General features: G+C 39.0%; 1 protein-coding gene across 1 annotated transcript in view; it reads right to left on the reverse strand.

The window, feature by feature from the left end:
* Positions 1–11,218: 11,218 nt before the first annotated feature.
* FYB2 (FYN binding protein 2) overlaps positions 11,219–25,295 on the reverse strand; it is a 65,905-nt gene continuing 51,828 nt past the window's right edge. Inside the window, 5 exon segments of the mRNA XM_019628270.1 lie at positions 11,219–11,405; positions 11,733–11,766; positions 11,873–12,029; positions 15,287–15,377; positions 17,692–17,778. Of these exon segments, the coding sequence (XP_019483815.1) occupies positions 11,384–11,405; positions 11,733–11,766; positions 11,873–12,029; positions 15,287–15,377; positions 17,692–17,778 (391 nt within the window). The 3' untranslated portion in view covers positions 11,219–11,383.

Genomic DNA, 25,295 nt, shown 5'->3' on the forward strand with positions numbered 1-25,295 from the left:
ATTTGTACTTCCTAATCCCTTCCCATTTTTTTTAACTCACCCTCAGGCCCTCTCCCATGTGGCAAACATCAATATGTTTTCTGTATTTATGTATTTGGTTCTGTTCTGTTTGTTTATTTTGTTCTTTAGATGCTACACAAATCACATTGCATCTGTTTTTGTCTTACACTCCACTCAGCACAATAACTTCCAGGTCCATCCATGCCACCACAGATGGAAAGAACCCATTCACTTCCATGGCTGAGCAATATTCCATTGTATATAGGTACCACCACCTCCTCTTTATCCATTCTTCCATCAACAGACATCCTAGCTGCCTCCATATCTTGGCCATTGTAAACAATACTGCAATGAATATATGGATACATATGTTCCCTCGAAGTAGCTTTTATGTTTTTTCAGATAAATACCCTGAAGTGTGATTACTGGGTCCTTCTTTGTCTCTTGTTATAGCCTTTGTTTTCACGTCTATTTTGTCTGGTATAAGTATTGCTACTCCAGCTTCTTTTTTTTTTTCATATTTGTTTTTATGAAATATCTTTTTCCATCCCTTCACTTTCCATTTGTGTATGTTTTCAATCTTGTGATTCTCTTGTAGGCAGCATATGTGAAGGGTTTTGTTTTTTTATCCATTCAGACACAGCTGAATCTGTGTCTTTTGATTAGAGCATTTAATCCATTTACATTGAAAGTAATTGTTGATAGATATGTAACTATTACCATTTTATTCATAATTTTGATCTTTTTTTTCCATCTTAAAGAAGTCCCTCAAACATTAATACTGGTTTGGTGGTGATGAACTCCTTTAGCTTTTTCTTGTCTATGAAGCTCTGTATTTAACCTTTGATTCTAAATGATAGCTTTGCTAGGTAGAGTAATCTTGGTGGTAGTTCTTTTGCTTTTCATTACATTCAGTATTTTGTGCCAATTCCTTCTGGCCTGCAAAGATTCTGCTGAGAAATCAGCTGACAATCTTATGGGGACTCCCTTATAAGTTCCTAGTTGCCTTTTTCTTGTTGCGTTTAGAATTCTCTCGTTGTCTTTAACCTTTACCATTCTAATTATAATGTGTCTTGGTGTGGGCCTCTATGAGTTTATCATGTGTGGGACCCTCTGCGCTTCCTGGAGTTGTACGTCTATTTCCTTTGCCAGGTTAGGAAAGTGTTTTCAGTCATTTCTTCAAATAGGTTCTCAATCCCTTGCTTTCTCTCTTCTCCTTCTGGTACCTCTATGATGCAAATGTTGTTACACTTGATGTGATCCCAGAGATTTTAAAAACTATCCTTATTTGTTTGGATTCTTTTTTCTTTTTGCTGTTCCAACTGGGTGTTTTCTGTTACCCCGTCTTGCAAATTGCTGATTTGATCCTCTGCTTCATCCAGTCTGCTAGTGATTCCTTATAGTGCATTCTTCATTTCAGTTATGTATTCTTCACTTATTATTTTTTTTAAAGATTTTTTTATTGGGGAATTGGGGGATGGGAACAGCGCTGGGGAATTGGGGGAAGGGGAACAGAGAAGTTGCTGTCAGTGTCACTGGCCCTCATGTGTGGGATCCGAACCGGGGCCCTCTGGCATCCCAAGCCAGCTCTTAACCATCGCGCCACTTGGCCGGCCCTATATTCTTCACTTCTGACTGGTTCTTTTTTATGGTTTCTATGTCCTCTCTGTCAAAGTTTTCACTAACTTCCCTGAGCCATATATAATCATTGTTATAACAATTGTTTTTAACTCTCTCTGGTAGGTTGCTTGCCTCCATTTTGTTTAGTTCTTTTTCTGGAGTTTTCTCTTGTTCTTTCATTTGGGATGTAGTTCTTTGTTTCCTCATTTGGGCTGCCTCTCTGTATTAGGTAGATCTGCTATGTCTCCCGTTCTTAACCGAGTGGCCTTATGTAGTAGGTGTCCTGTGGGGCCCTGGCACAGTCTTTCTTGTCATGTGCTCCGTGCTCCAGATGCGCCAGGAGTGTCCCTTGTATGGGTTGTGTGTACCCGCCTGTTATATCTGAGTCTTGATTGCTATTGGCATGTCAGTAGGTGGGATTAACCCTCAGGCTTACTGGCTATTGGGTTTGGCCACATCCACAGTTTACAGGCTTACCCCATTGAGTGGGATTTACTCCAGTGGGCTCTGGTGCCTGTTGAGACCATCGTTTGGGTGTGCTGCTTGTGGGGCTTATTTGGGCAGTGCTCTGCTGTAGTCTGAGCCAGCCTCCAAGTATGTTGGTTCTAGGACCTCTTGAGAGGTGCTCCAGGGCAGCACAGGTCACCACTGTCTATGACCAGCCCGGGGACTACCTCGTAGGAGCTACAAAGCGATCCACAGTTGTTCACTGCCTTTGCTAACCCTGGGGGCATGTGGGAGACGTCACACTGTGAACCAAGGATGTGTGCCACCAGTACTGGGCCTGGGATAGCTCCGCCAAATGCCAGGACACCCTGAAGCCTGCTGCCACTTGCTGGTCCCTTAAGGTTCAGCCACTGATAAGCCTCATGCAGTACACAGCTTGGGTGAGGAAGGATCTCAGGGAGTCACTAGAGTGGGAAGAGTGTGGTCACCAGGTTAATGTAGACTCTGGTTTTGTGCCAGTGCTGAGCCTGGAGCTACTCAGCAAAAGTCTCAGAGCACACTGAGGCCAGTTGCCGCCCCATTGGGGCTCATGGACTCTTAATAGTTTTCCAAGGAAGAGTCAATTTGGGCGGGGCTGGCTGCTCAGAGAAAGTGCCTCTGGTGCTGGACAGGCCCCAGCTGTGTTAGCAGGGTGGAGCAGTGGAGCTCACCAGGCCAATCAGATTCAGATTTGGCCTGTGGGGGAAGGCTCAACACAGGAAAGATGGCGCCCGCCTGCTGGCTGCATGGGAGGAGGACCCTAGGAAAAACGGCGACTGTCCTCCAGCATGCGCTATGAAGCCACACACCTCAGTCTGCCCTCCATATGTCTCCAACACCCTGCCTCGCCCCCTGCCATGTTACTGTCCCTCCCGCCAATGGAGCACAAGGTTAGTACCTGCAAGTGAGAGAGTCTGTCCGTGGGCCGTTTAAGAGGACTTCTGCGTTTCCTGCAGCCTTGTGTCCCACCTGGATAGGCGGAATCCCCACTGTTTTTCACAGCCAGATGGTGGGGCTCCTCAGCACTAGTACTCTGGGCTGGGGTGACTGGTTTGTGGCTGACGTCCCTCGCTCCTCTGGGGGAGAACCTCCACGGCCAAGATATCTCACCCGGTTCTCAACTGCCACATGGAGCTTTGGGGCTAGCTCGTTTCACATCTCTACCCCTTCCACCAGTCTCAACGTGGCTTCTTTGTATCTGTAGTTATAAAACTTGTTCAGCTGGACTTCAGGTGACTCTCCATGTTGATTGTTCTATAATTTAGTTGTAATTTTAATGTGTTCATGAAAGGAAGCAGTCACAGTGTTGATCTACTTTCTATCTTGGATCTCCTCCCAGTTTGTACTTCTCAATCCCTTTACGTTTCTCACCCAGTCCTCCAACTCCCCTCCCATCTAACAGCCATCGGTTTGTTCTCTGTATCTATGAGTCTGTTTCTGTTTTGTTTATTTTGTTCTTTAGATTTCACATATAAGTGAGATCTTATGGTATTTGTCTTTCTCAGTCTGACTTATTTTAGCATAATACCTCCTAGGTCCATCCATGTTGTCACAAATACACATAGTAAGATTTTATTCTTTTTATGGCACAGTAATATTCCATTGTATATGTATACCACAATTTCTTTATCCAGTATCTATTGATGGGCATTTTGGCTGTTTTCATATCTTGGGTATTATAAATAGCACTGCAGTGAACATAAGACTGCATATATGTTTTTCTATTAGTCTTGGATTTCTTTTGATAAATACCCAGGAGTAGAGTTGCTGGGTCATAAGGTAGTTGTATTTTTAAGTTTTTGAGGACCCTCCATACTATTTTCCATAGTGGTTGCACCAATTTCCAACACAACCAATAGTGCACAAATGTTCCCTTTTCTCCACATCCTAAGCAACATCTGTTATTTGTTGATTTATTAATGATGGCTATTCTTTTTCCTTCTTTTATCTGTTTAAAAATATTTTTATTGGGAAATTGGGGAAAAGGAACAGTTTTTGGGAATTGAGGAAAGGGAACAGCAAAGTTGCCCTTCAGTCTTAGTTGTGGAGGGCACAGCTAGCTCAGTTCCAAGTCCAGTTGCCACCCGGCTGCCCATTGGCAGCTCGTGGCCACTTAGCCCAGCTCAAGGTGCCATGTTCAAGCTTGTGTGTGTGTGTGTGTGTGTGGTGTGTGCATAGCCCACTACCCCAAGTGGGAGTTGAACCTACGACCTTGTTGTTAGGAGCATGTGCTCTCATCAGCTGAGCCATCCTGCCACCTGTTGGCAGCTCAGAAGTAGCTCAGCTTGGGCGCAGCTCACCGGCCCACGTGGGAATCCAACTGGCAACCCTGTTGCTCAGAGCTCGCATTCTTAACCAACTGAGCCACTCGGCTGTCCCCAATGATGGGCATTCTGACAGGTGTGAGGTACTATCTCATTGTGATTTTTATTTGCCTTTCTGTGATGATTAGTGACATTGCACATCTTTTTATATGTCTATTGGCCATCTGTATGTCCTCTTTGGAGAAATGCCTATTCAGGTCCTCTTCCCATTTGTTAATTGGCTTGTGTTTTCGGTTTTCAGTTGTATGAGTTTTGTTTATAAATTTTGGATATTAATCCCTTATCAGATGTATCATTGCAGAATGTCTTCTCCCATTTGGTCGGATGTCTTTTTGCTTTGTTACTGGTTTCCTTTGCTGTGCAAAACCTTTTTAGTTGGATGCAGTCCCATTTGTTTATTTTTTCTTTTGTTTCCCTTGCCCAAGGAAGTATATCAGTAAAAACATTACTAAGGGTAATGTCTGAGAGTTTACTGCCTATGTTTTCTCCTAAGAGTTTTATGGTTTTCGGTGTTATGTTTAAGTCTTGAATCCATTTTGAGTTTATTCTTGTATATGGAGTAAGAAGGTGGTCCAGTTTCATTTTTCTGCATGTACCTGTCTTAGTTTTCCCGGTACCATTTGTTGAATAGACTGTCTTTACCCCAAAGTATATTCTTTCTTCCTTTGTCATAGATTAAATGACCATATAGAAATGGATTTCTTTCTGAGCTTTCTATTCTGTTCCATTGATCTATATGTTTTTATGCCAATACCATGCTGTTTTAATTACTATGGCCTTGTAGTACAGTTTGATATCAGGCAGTGTGATACTTCCAGCAGTGTTCTTTTTTGTTTTTTTTTTCAAGATTACTGTGGCTATTTGGGGTCTTTTGAAGTTCCATATAAATTTTAGTATTATTTGTTCTAGTTGTGTGAAAAATGCCATTGGTATTTTGATAGGGATTGCATTGAATCTATAGATTGCTTTGGGTGGTGTGGACATTTTAACTATATTCCTCCTATACATGAGCATGCTATGTGCTTTCATTTATTTGTGTCTTCTTGATTTTTTTTCTTCAATGTATTATAATATTCTGAGTACAGGTCTTTTACTTCCTTGGTTAAATTTATTCCTAGGGTTTTTTTGGATGCAATTGTAAATGGGATTATTTTATTAATTTTTCTTTCTGATAGTTCATTATTGGTGTATAAAAATGCAACCAATTTCTGAATATTCATTTTGCATCCTGCTACTTTACTGAATTCATTTATCAGTTCTAATAGTTTTTTGGTGGATTCTTTAGGTTTCTCTCTATATAGTATCATGTCATTTGCAAATAATGACAGTTTTACTTCTTCCTTTCCCATTTGGACACCTTTTATTTTTCTTGTCTGATTGCTGTCGCTAGAACTTCCAGTACTATATTGAATAAAAGTGATGAAAGTGTGCTCTTTGTCTTGTTCCTGATTTTAAGGAGAAAGCTTTTAGCCTTTCCCCATTGACTATGATGTTAGCTGTGGGTTTGTCATATATGGCTTTTATTATGTTGAGATATCTTCCCTCTATTCCCTCTTTGCTGAGAGTTTTTATCATAAATTGATGCTCGAGCTTGTCAAACAATTTTTCTGCATCTACTGATAGGATCATATGACTTTTATTTTACATTTTGTTTATGTGGTATATCATGTTAATTGATTTGTGGATATGAACCAGCATTGCATCCCAGGAATAAATCCTCCTTGATCATGGGGTATGACTTTTTTTTTTAAAGATTTTATTGGGGAATTGGGGGAGGGAACAGCGTTGGGGAATTGGGGAAGGGGAACAGACAAGTTGCTGTCCTTTTGTTCTTCAATCTAGTTGTGGAGGATGTCGATTCAATGTCCCATGTTGGTATTGTGATCATTGCGCTCTTCCTGGCTGAGGCAGATCAGTCACTGGCCATTGGACGGCCATTCATGGTGGCTCACGGTAGCTCACGCCAGCTCGCAGCAGCTCATGGCAGCTCATGCCGGCTGCCGGCCGCTCACACTGGCTGCCTGCCACTCACGGTAGCTTATGGCAGCCCACTGCAGCCCCATTGCAGCCTACACCGTCACCGGAGACTCACGGCAGTCCAGCTCCAGGTCGAGCTGTTGTTCACCATCTTAGCTGTAGAGGGCGCAGTGTCACTCTACATATGGGATCCGATATGGGATCCGATCCGGCAGCCCTGCTGCTCAGAGCTCGTGCTCCCAGCCAACTTTTAACCAATGAGCCACTCGGCTGCCCCGTGTATGATCTTTTTAATGCATTGCTGGATTCAGTTTGCTAGTATTTTGTTTGCATTTTTGCATTTTCATTTTAACAATTCAACAGGATGGTAATTAAAGCTCTCCCCCACCCCCAATAGGTGGTGCTTGTAATGTAAGTTTTGATTTTCTCTTACCTGCATACTACTTGTGCCTTCCTGATCTCTGGTGCCCCACTGCTGTTGGCATCTTTGCAGTGTGTGTGTGTGGGTGTTCCCATGGTTGTGGGAGTTGCTGCCTGGGTGGCCAGGGTGGTGGGTGCTCTGCTGTGTCCAGGTTTACTGGGCCTTGGGTCACCACTCCCATGGCGGAGGAGGTGGCAGGTGTGGGCACTGCCAGGTCTGTGAGCCTGCCATACTGCCACCTGGCTCCCTATGGCTGCTGGCACTGTGGTGCTGTGATCTGGACGCTGAAGACCTGTCTCCTCTGTTGCTACCAGGCTCTCCGGTGGTACAAGCACCACCACAGTCCATGGGAGGGAGCTGGATTCTTGGGTATTGATGCCCCTGATGCCCCTCTTACCTTCTGCCAGGCTGTGGTGGGGGGGCCTCCTCACCCCAACTCCTCCACCACTGCCACCTTTGCTGAGGATGTGGGCTCACCGTGGCAGCTAGAGCCAGGGCAGGGGGGCTCTCTCCCTGTCCTTTCCCCACTCTGCATCCCAGTACACCCACTTTCAGATGTACCAATGTGTGGCTCTTTCAGGTGGGTGGAGCAGAGGAACCTTTGCTGGGTTATAAATGTCCTACTAGTTATAGATTGAAGGGGATATACAAAAGGGTTGTCCCACTCTGCCATGATTCTAACTTCACTCCAACAACACAAATGTATGATCTTACAGTTCTGTAACTCACAAGTTCACCGGGCTTATCTTGTGTTTCTGCTTCAAGTCACAGAAGACTGAAAATGAAAGTGTTGGTAAGGCTGGGCTCTTGGGGAGAATCTGTTTTAAGGCTCATTCAAGTTGTTAGCAGAATTTAGTTCCATACTGCTGTGGGACAGTTTCTGTTTAGTTTCTGGCTCTTGGCTAGGTTTGCAGCTTTTAGAGGCCATTAGCATTCCCTGGCCCTCAGAGCCCTCCATCTTCAAAGCCAGCAACAGGGGGTTCATGCTTGTTCCCTGGCCCACAGAGCCCTCCATCTTTAAAGCCAGCAACAGGGGGTTCATGCTTCAAATGTTTCCTGCCTCTTTTTCCACTACATCTCTCTGACTAGCTGACTGACTCTCCTGCCCTCCTCTTTTGAGTTTAAAGGCCTGTGCAATAGGGCTCACCTGGATAATCTTATTTAAGGCCAACTGGTTAGCAACCTTAATTTTATCTATAAAGTCACATTTCACATTTACAGGTATAACACCAGGGCATGAATATCACCAAGGCCGAAATTCTGCTTACCACAGACAAAATAGGAAGGGAAAGACCTAGAAGACTTCAGGCCAACGATAGACTTTTATACTAATGGCTACTGAAAATAGAGAACAAGCAACATGGAGGTGATCCTATGTACTGCTGATAATGATAACCTTCCATATTTATATACCTAAACGCAACTTTTTGAAAAACATTATACTCTAGTCCTCATTAACAACACATCAAAGTTAAGATGTAAGTAAAGATTTCACTTTGCTTTATCTAAACTTTAAAGAAATTTGTTTTTATTAGTGGAAATGTTTTTCCTTTATTTCCTAAATTGCATGACTAATGGAGGCTTATTGTAGGAAATTTGAAAAGTATAGGAAATTTGAAGAAGCTAAAAAAAAAAATCATCCTGACCTTGTTACCCAGAAACAACCACTTCTTAGGAAATTTGTTATTATATATTCATTTTTTTTTCTCTTCCTGTTCTTCCCCCTAGAATATGTTTTTAAAATTCTGAAGATGTGCAGGACAGAGCCTGGTCAAGAGAATGCTATGGCATCTTGGAAGACCCAGTGTTTCACAGAGGTACTTACTCAAAGGAGGAAGGGAAGGTTGAGTGAGTGCATGGTAACAGGTTGCTGGTGAGTTGGCCTATAAACGAATTTGCGTGGGCCACTGTTAGTCTCAAGTACTTTTATATGTTTTTATCTGACACAATGTTATCTTTACTGATACCTTTCATGAAAAATTAAAAGTAAAATAGCGACTCAGTCTTTCCATTAAAGCTTGGTGCTAGATTAGGGTTTCTAATGACATCACTGAAGTCTTATAATATTATAATGTTCACATTAAAGAATCTTGCAGATTAATAGTGTGAGAAATTTAGTTTCAATGCTATGATTTAAAGCATGGAAGAAATGTGGCTGACAGTGAAATAGAAACAATCACATTGAGTATGAATGGAATTGATAAAAGCAATTATTTTTCCTAAAAATATATTCTATATCAATAAATAGAAATTAGGTACTAGGTTATAGCAAATCAAATGGCTTATACTTCAAAAACAGAAAAATATTCAGTTTTAAAATGCTATTAAATATATCTTTGTAAAATTCATTATTACATCCCATCCATTGTTTTCAAGTCTTAATATTTGAATTTTAAAACATTTTTTTTCAACATCTTCCAACTTCAGAAAAGGCCAGGCACTAAAATAACAACATGTATACATATTGTGTATTAAGGATTTTAGTACACTTTTATTTATATTCTTACATTACAGCCTGACAACAACCCTGTGACGTAGACAAGCTGAGTTATAGGCTCTGTTTTATTGACGAGGAAACTAAGGCTCAGAGCTGAGTCATGGAATTAGAATAAGAGCCCATATCACAGGATGGAAAGCACATGGGACAAATCTATCTTTAAGTTCAAATTTAGTCCCACTGCCACTATAGGATTAAAAATACTTCATGTTTTGGTGAGGTGGCAAGAGTAATATATGGTTTATTTCTCTTTTGTACAGGGTTATTGCATGGAAGATCTTTGTTCAAAAATAGCCCTCTCTCTTACTTACCTCCTTGCCCATAGGGCATACTTATCTTCATCTCCTATAGTAATTGTGACAGGTCTGGCCTGAGAGTGTAGGAGAGGGCTGCAGTTGCCTGACTATCCTGCCTATCACTGAGCAGGTACATTTAATTCAGGGGGATCCAAGCAGAAATATAGTCCCAATTTTGGTACCATCCTTAATCACCCCAAAAAGAAATCTCAAAGAGTCATGCCCTAATTCTCTCTCACCTCTATTCAGTCACGAAGACGTTTCCTTACTTTTGTAATATCTCCAAAGGGGCTCCTGTACTATGTATTTTTATTGCTGTTGTCTTAAGGTCTAATGCTCTTTTGCCTAGAATATTGCAAAAACAAGTGGTCTCTCCTCTCTCTAATTTATCACCCATATTGCCATGATTGTTTTTGTTTTTGTTTTTTTTCTCTCTAAGCATCTGGCATTACCTTCCTGATGAAGACCTTTGAATGGTTCCCCACTCTGTAGAGGAAAATGGCCAAGTGAACTCTCACATTCTAGCCCCAATTTACCCCATTCTAGCTCTTGCCATGTCTCACCGGACACAACATGGATTCTACACCTCTGTGTCTTTGATAGCAAATATACTTGTGATTAAAGACCAAACATTAGTGTTCCCTTATCTGAAAACCTTTCTGAGTCTTCTAGGCATTTCATTCATATCTATTTCCCTTTCTAAACTCTATGAATATTTTTGATTCTTGTCTTCTAGAATAAACATCACCTTTATTGGCAAGTGCCATTTGGAACATGAAAGTGAAGATACAAGAACCTAGAACCTTAAGAAATAGGCTCACTATATAAGGGATGAGACCATGGACTAAATTCCGTCACGCCCTTGAAGGCCAGACTCACCCTGCTTAACAGGCAGTGTGCATTGTTTAAAAAATAGAACATTATTAACAGCTCAGCTTTTTACATTTTTCTTTACTTTCATCTAAGTAAAAATACATATGAATCCTATTACTTGAATAGGTGTTCAGGCAGAGACAAAATAATAACTATTTTCCTTGTTTTGGACAACAGGATGTTTTAAACTGACACAGCATATACATTATTTAAATTTTGTTAAATGTATTCAGGCACTTCTTAAAATGATGTTGGGTGAATTTAGGAATACATTACTTTTCAGCATACCATTCCCAAAAGAAACCAATTTTAAGCAGCATTTTGAATCTGATTTTGGTTTTGTGATAAAGTAGAACACTTATACCTTGATTTAAAAAAACAAAACAAAACTGAGTTGTAATTATTTCATATTTTCAGATTATACTTTAAATTTGAGTATTCAAAAGATCTTGGTTACACTAACTAGTTACTTCTCAGAATTAAATGACACCCACTTTTCATGCACATCTTTTAGAAATTATAAGCACTCGTGTGCTCATATTAGAAGCAAACTAACCATCTGTACAGCTTGACTGGGTGCCACAAGGCATGATGTCTGACTTTGGATATGGCTCATTAAACAAGCGCTCAAATGCCAGCACACAGTTCCACATTCTCTTGAGCCAGCAGTGAAATAGATACTGAAATAGACATGGAAAGATAACTCTTCAGGAGTCAAACCATCTAAATGTGGAGGATTTGTGTTTATTTTCTTTCCTAAGTTCCTAACGAAAGTTGCCACAGATTCCACCCTCTCATTTTGACATGTAAGCTGAAACTGACAGGAGGTAGGCGTGAGATTTCAGACCCGGTTCTCACTTGTGCATCCACACACATGATGTTGATCTTCCTAAGGCGACCAACCTTGATGCCTGAGAAAAAAGAAAAACATACTTTGAGCTATAGGCCAGTGGAATAGTGAGTAGGAGATTTCTGGGGAATTTCCTACCCAGTTTAATATTTTGATGCTTCTTTAAAATGTCTATAAATATGCCCTGTAGAGAAGTTTGATAGCACTCAGTAGACAATAATAAGGCCTCTTCCAAAGCAACCCTTATAGAATAGGGCAGTGCATATCTAATTTTCAAAATTTTTCCTGAGTTTAAATAATTCAGTAGTCTTTCCTCAAGACTAATGTACACAGCAATGTGTTAAATATTTAGGATTCATGATTTGAGGTATAAAATCAAGCCACTTACTTGAAATTTAGATGTTCGATTAGCACATATCCATCTATGGAAACAAAAGTCACTATTACTAATCTGAAAGTTATAGAGATAATGCTTTGAGATTTTTTTTCAAACAGTGATAGTTTATGGGTGATAAGCCAATAACTTACATTTGCCTTTAGAATTGCGACATATCAATAGATTTTCTTTAGTGATATCAATGACTTCCAGTTCTTCTCCAGGGGTTATTGGCAAGTCAAATATTCCGTTTCTTGAGTTACTGGAACATGCCACTGCTGTGTTGATGACAGTAATCTCTTTGTCATACTGAAATGAGAAATTACTACTAATCAGACTATGCATAGTATTTATATTTTCATTATAACAAAATTAATGGAGGGCATAATATAGTAACCTCAAAATAGACTCAAGGTGCTAGATAGTAATGAAATAGCATATAAGAGAACAGAAAACAATAGCAAGATATTCAGTGAAAGTAAAGTTATTTAAGGAAATAGTGGTAAAATGCCCAAATCTTCTATTTGTTTTGTATGATCATATTTTCAAAGTGTTTTCACACCCATTGTCTAATTGTACTAGAATGAATTATGGTGAATGAAAAGGCTATAACATGGGCATAAATTAAACACTGTGCACAGTATGTTAACTGTTCCAGTGATAAAATGGCCACCAAACCCAGGGAAAGAGAAGTTAAAAAACAAGGGAAAGAGAAAAACCTCTTTGTGAAGTGCTTTAGAGTTTACAATATTCTTACACACCTAGCATTTCTAGATGACACTCTCTACCCTTTCTCTCTGGGTGGGCTTATATATTCTTATATATAGCTATAGCACACATATTTTAAAGTAGGGTTTGCGGGCAATTCCCACTCTCCGTTTGTCGTCAAAGACAGGCATTTGTGAAAAACTGATAAGTTCAATTTCTGACCTCAGGGGAGTTTTTTCTTTGTGATAAACTAGTTGATCTATATATATCTATATACATCTAATGAATTGAAGTCTGTTGACTGGAAAAAAATAGTTCCAGAACATATAGCTTATATTGACAGATGCCTACCTCACCAATAGGTGGCCAAACATCTCTTTTGCTCAGGACAGTCTCTTATTTATAGCCTTAATTAAATGTCACTATTTACAAATATTTATTATTATGATTAGGTATGCCTCCTTCCGCTCTCAGAGTCCTGACTTCGGATGCTAAATTATAAGATCCCCCTATACCAAGTGGGATCTGATCCACAAGATAGATTTTTTCCGTTGCCTAACAAAGTACAGTAAAACCTTGGATTGCGAGTAACATGGTTTGCAAGTGTTCCGCAAGACGAGCAAACATTTCTAATGCAGTTTAACGTGGTAAATGAGTGATATCTTGCAATACAAGTAGTTTGTTTCCAGAACAAATTATGCTCGCAAACTAAGGCATTACTGTAATAGCCTTCTAACTGATTTCTTACCCTTTCCAGGCCATTCATTGTTCTCTGTGAATACATAGTGATTTCTTAGAATGCAAATCAGATTAGGTCACCCTCCTTTCAATCAAGTTCTAAAACCTCTTCATTGCTTTCAGGATAAGATCCACATTTCTCCGCTTGACATTCAAGGTCCTTCGCATACCCCGTGCCCACATTTCTGTCCCTTTTATTGGAGCCACATCAAGCTATATGATAATCCTGAATATACCACGTCCCTTTCATATTTCCATGCCATTGCTCATGCTATTTTCTCTGCTTGAAATATGCTTTTTTTTCTCTTAATCACCTTGCACGAAGACTTTTACAACTGTCATGTATAATTTACTGTTTCAATTGCACTTTGTACACAGTCCTAACATTTAATAAACATTTTGTCTTCTAAAATGAAAATGGATGACAGTTATATTCGTCACATCCAATGCCTGGCACAAATGTACCCAATATTTTATGATTTGAGCTGAATAAAAGTTATGACATACTTTTTCTAATGGCAGATCAAAGAAACCTACCACAGATAAGAAGGAAAAATGGAATTATCCACACAGAGGAATGGAATTGCTGTCCCATATGAGCCAGTCCAAATACAATGGGGGAGAAAAAGCACTAAGTGGAATGGAGGGGTCTTTTCCACAAGTAACTGTTGCAGTGTTGTTTTTCAACTAGGTAAATAGCATCACAGTTGGCAGCTGATAATTTCATAGTACAATTTAATAGTAATCCTAATCAGCTTTGGTCCAAGCAGGAGTTATTAGTGATTAGGAAGGATTTGTGTATATTTCTATTTTAGTTTAGTCTAAAAAAGATTTTTGGATGTTTACAAAGCATTAGGTAGTCCTATTCTGCGCAGCACATGGATATGAAGATAAATAAGATAACCCTTGTCCTCTCTGAGCTCATTGTTTAATTGATGGAAATGTAATTATAATAATGTGAATGTTTTATCATAAGCTAAAGGTTTGCTCAGGTATACAGAGGAAGAGGAATTTCTTTAATCGGCAAGTTTGGGTAAGTCTTCTTGGAGGAGAGAAGATGCCTCAGCTTGGTGTAGATACATGAACAAGAGCAAGTCAGATGGAGAAAAGCTGCAAGGCATAGGTGGCATTTGGAACAGACCAAGTAAATGCCTCCAGGAAGGAAATAGCAGGACAAGGATAGAGGTGGAGGTTCATTCAAGGGACAGAACTATGAGCAGTTGCCAAAGCACAGAGTGCAAGGTGAAGAATGGCAGGAAATAAAGTCAGAGAGACAAGCAAAGGTCATGACATGAAGAGTTTTATATACCATGTTAAGAAGCCTAAACTTTATCCATTTGGCAAGGGGGAACTTTTGAAAGATTTTCGGCAGAGTAGCGACTTGGATAAATTTTTTGAGCGGGATGCACACACTATCTGTTACAATCCAGTGTCTGGCACATGAGAGGTGTTCAATATGTTTCTTAAATTAATAAATTCTTATTCTGCCAGTAGATGAAGTCAGAAGGGAGGATCATTTGATTCCAACTAAATCGTTCATTTTCGTTGGAATTATGTGAAAAGTACTCCATGCACTCAGTAAGAGGATAAGAAGTCAAGGAGCTTCAGATGCTGCTTCATTCATTCATTCATTCATTCAATCATTGTTCATTTATTTGTTTAGTGATTCATTCATTCACCAAACATTATGTGACCAGTTTTATTTTGCGAGCTGGGGAGCAAATGAGACAAAAATCTCTCCTTCAAAAGAGACTCAAGTTTAGTTCCAAATGTGTATGCTTTCACACATATTGTTATACAACTGATCAGTGTTTCAACGGATATGTGTGTAATAGATTTTTTTACGTGTGCTGAGGGAGTAACTGCTCGGAGAAGTTCGGGAAGAGTCGGTAACATTTGAATAGAGCAACTTAGGACTTTTTCCAAGCAGAGGAAATAACATATACAAAAAGCATGATAATACAGAAATGTAACAGGGAAAAATAAAAATACCAGCTTTTGAGTCAAAGATCATGTCTTAATCCCAGAGAGGCAGAGCTGCAACACACTTAGAGAATCTTTAAAAACAGAAGTTTTTAGCCTCTAATATTGTTGATCATTACCTTCAGAGGAGAACATACCTTAAATCTTTCTCTAAAATGTTTTTCTCTTTCCATTCTCTTCTTTTCTAAGTTTTGCTTCTTGGCTCTGAAGAAACTTCTAGGAGATAAACTGGCAGGAAAAATGCATGTAGGGTTAAATGTTCTATAATAAAACTCGTAAGTGTCCAAATCTATAAAGTCATTCTATTTCAGGATAAATTTGGGTATAATTTTTGTGTGTGTATATAATTTTATATAAATTTTGTTATGCACACACACATTTCCAATAGAGCAGATTGTCCAAGCAACCTGAACAGAGTAAGTAAAACTAATTATTTTCCCCTACAATTAAAAAATTTTTTTTGGACAGCAAGATAATAACTTGGAATAACATTTAATTCGTTGAACAATTTAAGTTAAACAAGAAACTTGTCAATCAAATGTAGAAGTATAATTAAAGAAGAAAGTTAAGGGAATGTATAAATTGTCCCATTGGCTCTCAGATGATTCAATGGAACACAATAAGAGTGAGGAAATGGCTTATGTTTTGTGGTTTTCCAAGTTTTCAAACCTAATTGGGGAATCAGAAATCCCTGTGCATCCATCAAAGAACTGCCTGGTATGCTGAATTATTATGGAGGATAGAATTAAGACACTAAAGGTTCCCCAAAATCTCAGGACATAAAAGTGGATAACCCCATAGCAGAGGCTGATTGTACTTTGACTTCTCCCTTTTCCTCCCTCCCTTTCCCCTCCTGTTCTTTTGTGGGGGTTGGTGCTGCATTTTAGTAGTTTTATGAATTGACAGAGGGGAGCAGGTCAAGCAAGTCCTGTTTTATTCAGAAATGTCACCTATATCTATTTCGTTCTGTCCAAGATCGCAGCCACTGCCGTATCTCAGGGCTGTGACCACTTGCTTGAAATACAGTCTCCCTCTTGCCTTTCCCGCTGTGAGTCCACCTGCATACCTGTCTCCAGTTATCTTTCTAAAATGTAACTGATCATGTCACCCTCTTGCTTTAAAGTTTTTGATCTCTCTCTACTGCCTGTAAAATAAAGTCATATTCCTTAGCATGGTACGCAGGGCATTTTATAATCTAGCCACAATCTACCTTTCCAGTTGCTAATTCCCATCTACATACAGAGCCTAGATGGGACATCTTACAAGGTGGGCTATCATATCTGTGCCTTTCTACCTGTTATACCCTTCCCCAATGTCTCTGAACACTTAGAATCTTTGGTTAATGAAGGGGTAATAAAAGGCTAGAACTCATATAGGAAACATCTTTTACTTATGATAGAATTAGTTATGGTAGAAACCAAAAAGGGAACTAAGAGCACATGGAAATTGATACATCAATCTACAGGAATAACACTAGCCTTAATATACTGCATTTTCAAATTTACTCAGTTGAGAATAAAAGTAAACTATTATATATCAGTTTGTTGTAAGAAATTAAAAAAGCACTTGAAAATTGTTTCCTAAAAAGACTTACATGTAGTCATTAAAATACCAAAACAGCTTTTTTTTTTGGGTGGGGAGGGGGCAGTGAGCAGTAAAAAATTTTCTTATTTCCTATCTTGGAATTCTGTGTTGCCATGCTATGCAAAAGTATGAAGTTTAAGGTGGGAAGTGCTTTTCTAGTCCATGAATATCTTTCCAACTTGGGAAAAATAAGTCACATCAAGTTTAAACCCAAAGAAAATAAACTTAAGGGAAGGGTCATCCTATGTCATCCTCTGAGTTTAAATATGCTATAGACTGATGTCTTATTCTTTGGAAACGGTGTTTCCAGCTCAATGACTAGACAAGGATTTCCAAAGACCTTGGTGAAAGAGTGTACTTCAAAGATCCTGCCCCATCTAGGAACTGAGGTGAAGACTGGAGCATTGAGCCTCAAGTAACCATCTGACTTAGTAAAAAAATCACCTCCCCAACAGCCCACTGGGAACTTAAATCACATGACTGAAGATTAGGTTTTGAGTGGATAAAACATTCTTTTATGTAATTCTAACATTAGAATTATATTGTATTCTAGGGAAATCTGTCTTACCATATGATCCCAGTCTTGTTTCAAAGTTTCACTTAAGATCAAACTGGTGTGTTATTTAAGGCCTGTCTTATAGGGAAAAAGTCCTTCCAGCCTGAAAAAGGACTGGAAGCTTTTCATCGTGTGATAAGGGCTGGCTTGAAATCTTCCTCGCTCCCTATCCACCAAAAGCAGGGGTGATGATGATGAAATAAATGTGCCTGGATCTTTACATTTTCATATTCTTTGTCTCTTCTAATCCTCTCAACTGAACTATAATTAAGGTATTATTATTCTCATTTTGTAGAAGAGGAACCTGAAAATCAAATTTACTGACTTGCCAAGGTTACACAGCTAGTGAGAGGTATAAACTGCAGCAGATAAACTGTAATGCACGTACACCTGTGGACTTACCTTTCAGATTCTTCAGCACCTTTTTTCTCTTGTTTTCCCTTTGGTATTAAAAACTTGGGTTTCCAAGTTTTTACTTTATCTTCATCTCTGAGGAGAACAATATTTTTGAGCAAGTAAATTAAGATTGAAGTAAAACACGTATGGAACCCTCAGTATTTTCTGGGCAATTATATTTTAGAAAAAAACATTTAAAAGTCATCTAGAAGTATATTTTGATAATCTAGGGCAGGGGTGTCAAACTGGTGGCCCACGGGCCGCATGCGGCCCTCGAGGTAATTTTTTGTATACTTGTCTTCAGTAGTTAAAGGGTTAACGAGGGAATTGTGTGTATGGTATTGCCTCGATCTCCCCTAAGCGCTATTTTCTTCATAACAATTTTTTCTTTTTCTATTTTCATTTTATTTCAGAGCATTGTGGGCCACAAAAAAATTACCTCGAGGGCTGCATACGGCCTGCGGGCTGCCAGTTTGACACCCCTGATCAAGGCCAGATAGCAAATATTTTAGGCTTTGCAAGCCATACCATCTCTGTGGTAACCATTCAACTCTGCTGTTGTGACTGGATTTACAAAAACAAGGGGCCAGTTTTCTGACCCCTGATCTGGGGTGATCCCAATTTGAAATCAGAAGCAAGAGATCAATCTGCTTATAACCACACTTCTCCTTTCTGAGCCTCAGTTTCTTTGCCTCTAAAATGTGAAAAGTAATACTAATCTTCACTGTGAGAGAAAACTAATAATCCAACTAGTGTTTGGCATTAGTAGAAAAGGATTCAGGGAGGGGAGAGAGTATTATAGAAAGAACTAATGCTTTTTGAGCGCTTATGTGGCAAGTCTTGGGCTGGGCATTTTACATATGTTAACTCATTTGGTTTTCACAGTAAGCATTGCAGCCATCCTTTAAAGTAGTCGTTTATAAAGCTTAACAAAGGAGGAAAGAGATGACCCATGAACTATCATGGTCACAGAAATACTGGCTTTGAATCCAGGTGCATTTGACTCTAAAGTCTATGGTCTTTTGTCATACCTGCTCTTTCAAAATGTGCTTTTTCCTGGCATGACAAGGTTACCAATACATCCATCATTGATATGAGCAAAACAGGACCCTACTCTATCAACCATTTGTATGTTGCTGGTGTCTGCACATCTGAACTTCAGTAACTCTTTAGCGGATAAATTATAACCACAAAGATATTACGTGACAGGAATTTTTGAGATTTTCAGAGACATTGAGCCATTGTTCCCTCAGATTATATTCACAAGCGTCCAGCAGAATGTCAAGGGCTCAGCATTGGACCAGCATTAAGGATGCAGTTTAGAGAAGGTTTTTAAAAAGCCTTCCAGGACTCGTCAGGAGATCTCCAATCCCTCCTTTTGTCAACATCTATTGCCTATGGAGTAGATGACATGGAGCTCAGCAATTACTTCTTTTTTAACTGCCTGATGGTCACTCGTTTTCTCTCTCCACTTTATGTTCCCAGAAGATGGGATCCAGACATATATTCCAATGTGGCCAATGAGCTCAGCACAGTGCTGGACACACAGCAAGTGTTCAGACAGAACTCGCGCACAGACTATTTGGAGGGAGCTACAACTGTGAGGGCAGGGAATGGGCGAAGCGAATGCCTACTTAGAAGTTTATTTTCTTTATTGATTCTAATGCAATATATTCTGAGTATTTAAAAAATTGTAAGAAGTGCAAAAGTGATGAAAAGCATAATTTTACCTCCCAAAGATACATGATTTTCCTTCTAAACATTTTCCAAGCCCTTTTAAAAACTGAATTGAGATCATACTATACATACAATTTTGCATTCTGCTATTTTTCAGTTGTCAGATTGCAAGTACTTCTCCATGTCACTGGAAACTATTCAGTATATATTTAGCATATATTTAAATGGTTACGTTGAATACCACACTTTAATATACTTATCAAATTACTGGATATTTGGGCGGTTTTAAACATCTCATTTTTATAAATAACCATGAGATATTTCTGTGTATTTTTTTTTATGTTTCCTTTATTTTTAGAGCTAGTTGCTTGAAGTGAAATTACTGGGTTAAGGAAAGGGTCTGGATGTTTTAGATACATATTGCCAAATTATTCTCTCAGAAAGATCATACCAATTTATATCCACGCTAGGCATGTGAGCATTATGGTCAACATTTGTGCCTTTGTCAACTGATTTTAGCTTTTCTAGGGATCCAGTTAGAGAGCGTAATGAATTTGGCAGGATGAGGACTGTTATTGCCATATCACAGGTTAAGAAACTAAGGTCCAGAAAAGTAAGATAGTGTGCCACACGTCCCACTGGTGCCATGTTGCAGAAGCTGGGCCAGTGTCCTTTTCAAGATCCCCCTCTTCGCTTCCTTCTCTTGCTGACTCGCTAGGAGATACTCCAGTGAACAAAAGGAAATGAAACAAAACAGAGGTCTGGATTATCTAATAACATTTTAATCCAGAGCTGTTTAGGCTACTGCTCAATCTAATACCTATCAAGCCATGACATGCAAACTAGCCAAACTCACAAGAGAAAGATCATCTTCCCTCTCTCTTCTCATTCCAAATGCTTCTATTTTTCCATCAATGTTCTATTTGCTACAAATGCCTTTAATAATTGGTTTTTCTGAGGCCAAACTACAGAAGATTTACTCTATCACATAAAAAAGACATCAGACTTTGATAGGGCTAAGTGATTTGATAAATAAGACTGATTCATAAACTATTCCTTGCGTACCTACTGTGTCTTCAGTTCTATATTAGGAGCTGGATAATAAAGACAAAGAAGATATGGTTTCTACCAGAGGAATTAACAATTTAATAAAATCCACTTAAGCTCTCCTCTGAAATATCTTCTCCATTACTTTCACCACCCTAGAACACGTTTTCATCACCTTTCACCTGAGCGACCCTAACGATATTCGAACATGTATCTACTTATGACCGTCCCTCCGAAGTGTTCTGTAGGTGGGTTGGACTAGTCTTGCTCAGCGCTCTGGACTTCCTCTTTGGCAGCAGGACAGAAGAAGAGTCTGAAAGGGCCTTTCCCAACACAAAACTACTCGATCCTGGAGAAAAGTTTTTTGTTTCAATTTGTTTTCACAAATTGCTACATTTTACATGTAGAGTAAGTACTACATATAGTACCCTAATAGCCCCCACTAAAGCAGCTGAAACCAGACAGAGGGCAGGTAAGCAGCATACAAGCACAAAAGGCAAGTTTGTCCTGAGGAAAATGCTATTAATGGTACCAGCACCATGACATTTCAGATTGACCTTAGGTCAAGGACAAGGTAAGGAGATAAACCAGATTGTCATACTGGATTCTTTAAAAAGCCAGATTCAGCTCTATGCTATTTATATGAGACACAGTGAATGAAAATAAGGAAAACAGAAAAATAAAGGATCAAAAATGTATTCTAGGGAAACACTAAAAGAAAGATCAGTAGGTATATTACATTGGGCAAATTAGACTTGAAGACAAAGAGAATCGCTAGGAGATAGAACATATCAGTAAAGAAAATGGACTGGGTGTCCAATTGCTTGGGTTTAAATCCTGGTTTCTAACACTATATTAGCTGTAGTAACTTGGGCAAGTAACTTCTGTGCCTCAGTCTCTCTTCTATAAAATTTGTACAATAATAGTATCTACCTCACAGGATTGTGAAGATTGAATGAATTAATACATACTAAATACATGAAACAGTGACTGACCTACCGTAAGAGCTATATAAGTATTTTTATTATTAATAGTATTAGGGATAGAGATGGCTACAACATAACAAAGAGACATTCAGTTCACTAGAAGATATTTTAAATTTTGTATGCCACTAATAAAAGAGCTTCAGAATATATAAAGCAAAAATATGATAGAACTTTTGAAAGAAACTGACAAATCTACCATCTTTTTGTGAGATTTCAGCCCATTTATTTCTTTCAAATGTTGATGGATCAAGGATTTAAAAATTCCTAAATCTTTAGAGGATTCTACTAAGAAAATTAATACATACTTGATTTAAAGAATGTAAATTGATCCTTGTATCAAAAATTAGAGAAGTCATATATTTCTAAAGTACACATGGAATGTTTACAAAAATTGACCACATTCTAGGCATAAATCATGTCTCAGAATATGTCAAGGTACTAACAACTACTTTCTCAATGTACTAATATCAACTACTTTTTCATCAACTACATATCAACTACCATGTAATATCAGCTACAATGACACTGGGATACATTCGAGAGCATGGAAACAGATTTTCAGATATATAGAAACATGGTATGACAAAGATGGTATTGTAGATCAGTGGGGAAAAGAGGGACTACTTAATTAACCATGCTAAGACATTTGTTCCTATGGAAGAAAATGTAATTAGATCTTCACTTATATACAAAAATCAGTTCCAGCTAGCTCTAAGGCTTAAGAGTAAAAGGCAAAACTAACATTTTTTAGAAGAAAATGGGAGACTATATGACCTTGGGATGAAGATTTCTTTAAAAGGTAAAGCAATAGGGTAAATTGATAAATTCAAACACAGTAAAATTAAGAATTTCTATTCATCTGAAGACTAGAAATGAAGTTGAAAAGGCAAGCTACAAAGTGGGAGAAGATATTTGCAACACATATAACTGACAAAGGAATAGTATCTAGAATGCACAAAAAAAACACTCCTATTTATAAATGAGTAAGAAAAAGATCAGTAACCCAATAGAAACACAGGCAAAAAGATATGAACAGGCCTCCTCTAGAAGGACAGACACAATGGTGAATAAGCATATTAATGGTGAATAAGCAAAACTGTTAGTAAGACATGTAATACAAATTAATACTACATGAGATAGTATTTTATACCCACTAAATTGGCAAAAATTAAGAATTCTTTCTGTGTTAAGTGTTAGTGAGAATGTGGATCAATATTCATTCCCCTTATATAGGTCGGGAGAGTATGAATTGGTACAACTCTGGAAAACAAGTTGGCATTTTCTTATGAATTTGAATTCCCTATATAATTTCCATTTCTTTCCCCTTTCTAAGTGTATATATATCCTAGAAAAATTCTTGCACATGTTCATAGAAGACAGGAATATTTGTAGTAGTACTGTTTATAAGTGCAAAAAAATTGGAACTACCCTAATACCCACCAACCAAGATAATGAATACATAAACTGTGGTATATACATACAATGGAATATTATAGAACAGTAAAAATGAATGAATTGCAGTGGTTAAAAAAAGGATGGATTTTATTTGAGTGAAGTTGCAGAATTCTGTATTCAGCATACCATTTTTATAATATTCAAATCCCAAATGAAACTATATTTTATCATGTGTTTGATAACCCTATTTTTGTTTTAACAGGAAATGAAACACACGGTTGAGGAAAATGGTTCCCTTGGGGGGATGGCGATGAGATAGGCCAGGGGATGTGCATAAGGCAGAGACGCCGAGGCCTTGGTTATGTCCTAGTTCTGAAGTCAAGTCATGGGTTCAGGAGAATTCGTTTTGTCATGCTTTACAACTTACATATGTTTCTGATTTTCTTTTGATTTTTACAAATATCATATAATTTATATTTAAGAAAAAGAATTCATTCTTAGCTCCAATTTGATATTCCAGGGCCCTCCTCCATTTCATGACAAATTACATCTCCTGCTTGTCACACCCTCTTTCCTGATCATGTGCCTTATGGTTCAACAAACTTTCCAAACACACGTTTTCTATTTGCACAGTTGCCCTCTTCCCCATACCCTCCCTTTCTCTCTCTTCTTGATCCCCAGTCTCCCCTCAACAAAATGTTACCTATCCTTCCTGCTTCAACTTGGCACAGATACTTTTCTGAAACCCGAAATAGTAGAAATGGCTACCTATTCTGAGCTTCCAGGTTATTTTGCACATGTATTTTTTTTTTAAAGATTTTTTTATTGGGGAATTGGGGGGATGGGAACAGTGCTGGGGAATTGGGGGAAGGGGAACAGACAAGTTGCTGTTGTTTTGTTCTTCAGTCTAGTTGTGGAGGACGTCGCTTCACTGGCCCAAGTTGGCACCATCATTGTGCTCTTCCTGGGCAAGGCAGATCAGTCGCCGGCTTCTGGACGGCCGCTCACTGCAGCTGCTGGCCGCTCACGCTGGCTGCTGGCTGCTCACGCTGGCTGCTGGCTACATACGGTAGCCCATGGCAACCCACTGCCACAGGGGCTGCAGCCTACGCCGGTCGCCGGTGACTCAAGGCAGCCCAGCTCCAGGTTGAGCTGTTGTTCAGCATCTTAGCTGTAGAGGTCAGTGTCACTGGCCCTCATATGTGGGATCCGAACCGGGGCCCTCTGGCGTCCCAAGCCAGTTCTTAACCATCACGCCACTCGGCCGGCCCACATGTATTATTTTTTAAGCAGGTCCCTTGTTAACTGATTTAACAAATTTGTTTTGGCATGAGGCCACATGATATAGATTGGAAAGCCACAGTCCCTTCCTCAGGGAGTTCCCACCTAGAGGACGAGACAGGCAAGAAGCAAGACCACTACAACTAGGAGAAAAATGTTCTAATAAAATGGGATACCTAATCCAAATAATAAGGTCAGAGAGGACTTCCTGGGGAAAGTAAAATTGAATTCAGTTTTCAATAATGAGAGATAAAATAGATAACCAGGTGAAAAGCATGGCAAAGTTTTGCATCTAGAACCATTTTTTTCTCTTAAGTTCTCACCTTTTTATAGAGGCCTTCCCCAGTTCACTCTAAAATGACTATCAGTCCCCTCCCAACACACACACCCTGTGTCCACTCTCTTTCAAAATATCCAAACAACCAAATTCCAATGTGAAATTATAATTTAGGTTTTCTTATCTGTCTCTAATCAGGCAGGAATATAAATTATATCTGTTTTCACTGTTGTATATCCAACAACACCTCGCACAGCGCCTGGCACATCGTGCATGTTCAGTAAATATTTGTTGAATGGATCAGTGAAGTTGGAACGAATGAGAAGCTTTCAAAACGCTGGACAGTGAAAATATTACAGAGTATAGTGTGGGAGTGGAGTCAAGGGATTTGTAATAGATATGTATGATATTGAGGGGAAATGGGGCGGCGGATTGGGGGAGGTGGGTTGTCACTTCAAGGGGTAAAAAGTATAATTATTGCACTGTGTTGTACAGCTGAAACTAATTCTAAAAAATGTGTGTTTCATAATAAAAAATAATTTAATAAAAAAAAGAAATTAACAACAAAACTAAAAAAAACAAAAACCAAAAATGCTGGACAGCTTGTTGAGTTCAAGGAACTCCAAGTAGTATATTGTATGGATGGAACATGGGAATGGTGGGTGAGTGGGGAGTATAGGTGAGGCTGAGAACTTGCCAGGACTGGATCATTAATGCATTTTATGCCTTTCTAAGCAGTTTGGATTTCATTCTGAGAGTGATGGACAACTACTTAACATTTTTAAGCTGATCACATTTGCACTTCAGAAAGTTTGGAGAATACACTGAAGTGGAGATGAGATGGCCATTTGGGAAGTGTTGTAATAATCCAGCTGAGAAACAATGAGAGCCTGTATTGTGGGTGTGCAGTAGGGATGGGGAAGTGGGGATGTTTTGAGAGTTACTGG

The sequence above is a fragment of the Hipposideros armiger genome, unplaced genomic scaffold, assembly GCF_001890085.2.
Source record: "Hipposideros armiger isolate ML-2016 unplaced genomic scaffold, ASM189008v1 scaffold_776, whole genome shotgun sequence".
NCBI lineage: Eukaryota > Metazoa > Chordata > Mammalia > Chiroptera > Hipposideridae > Hipposideros > Hipposideros armiger.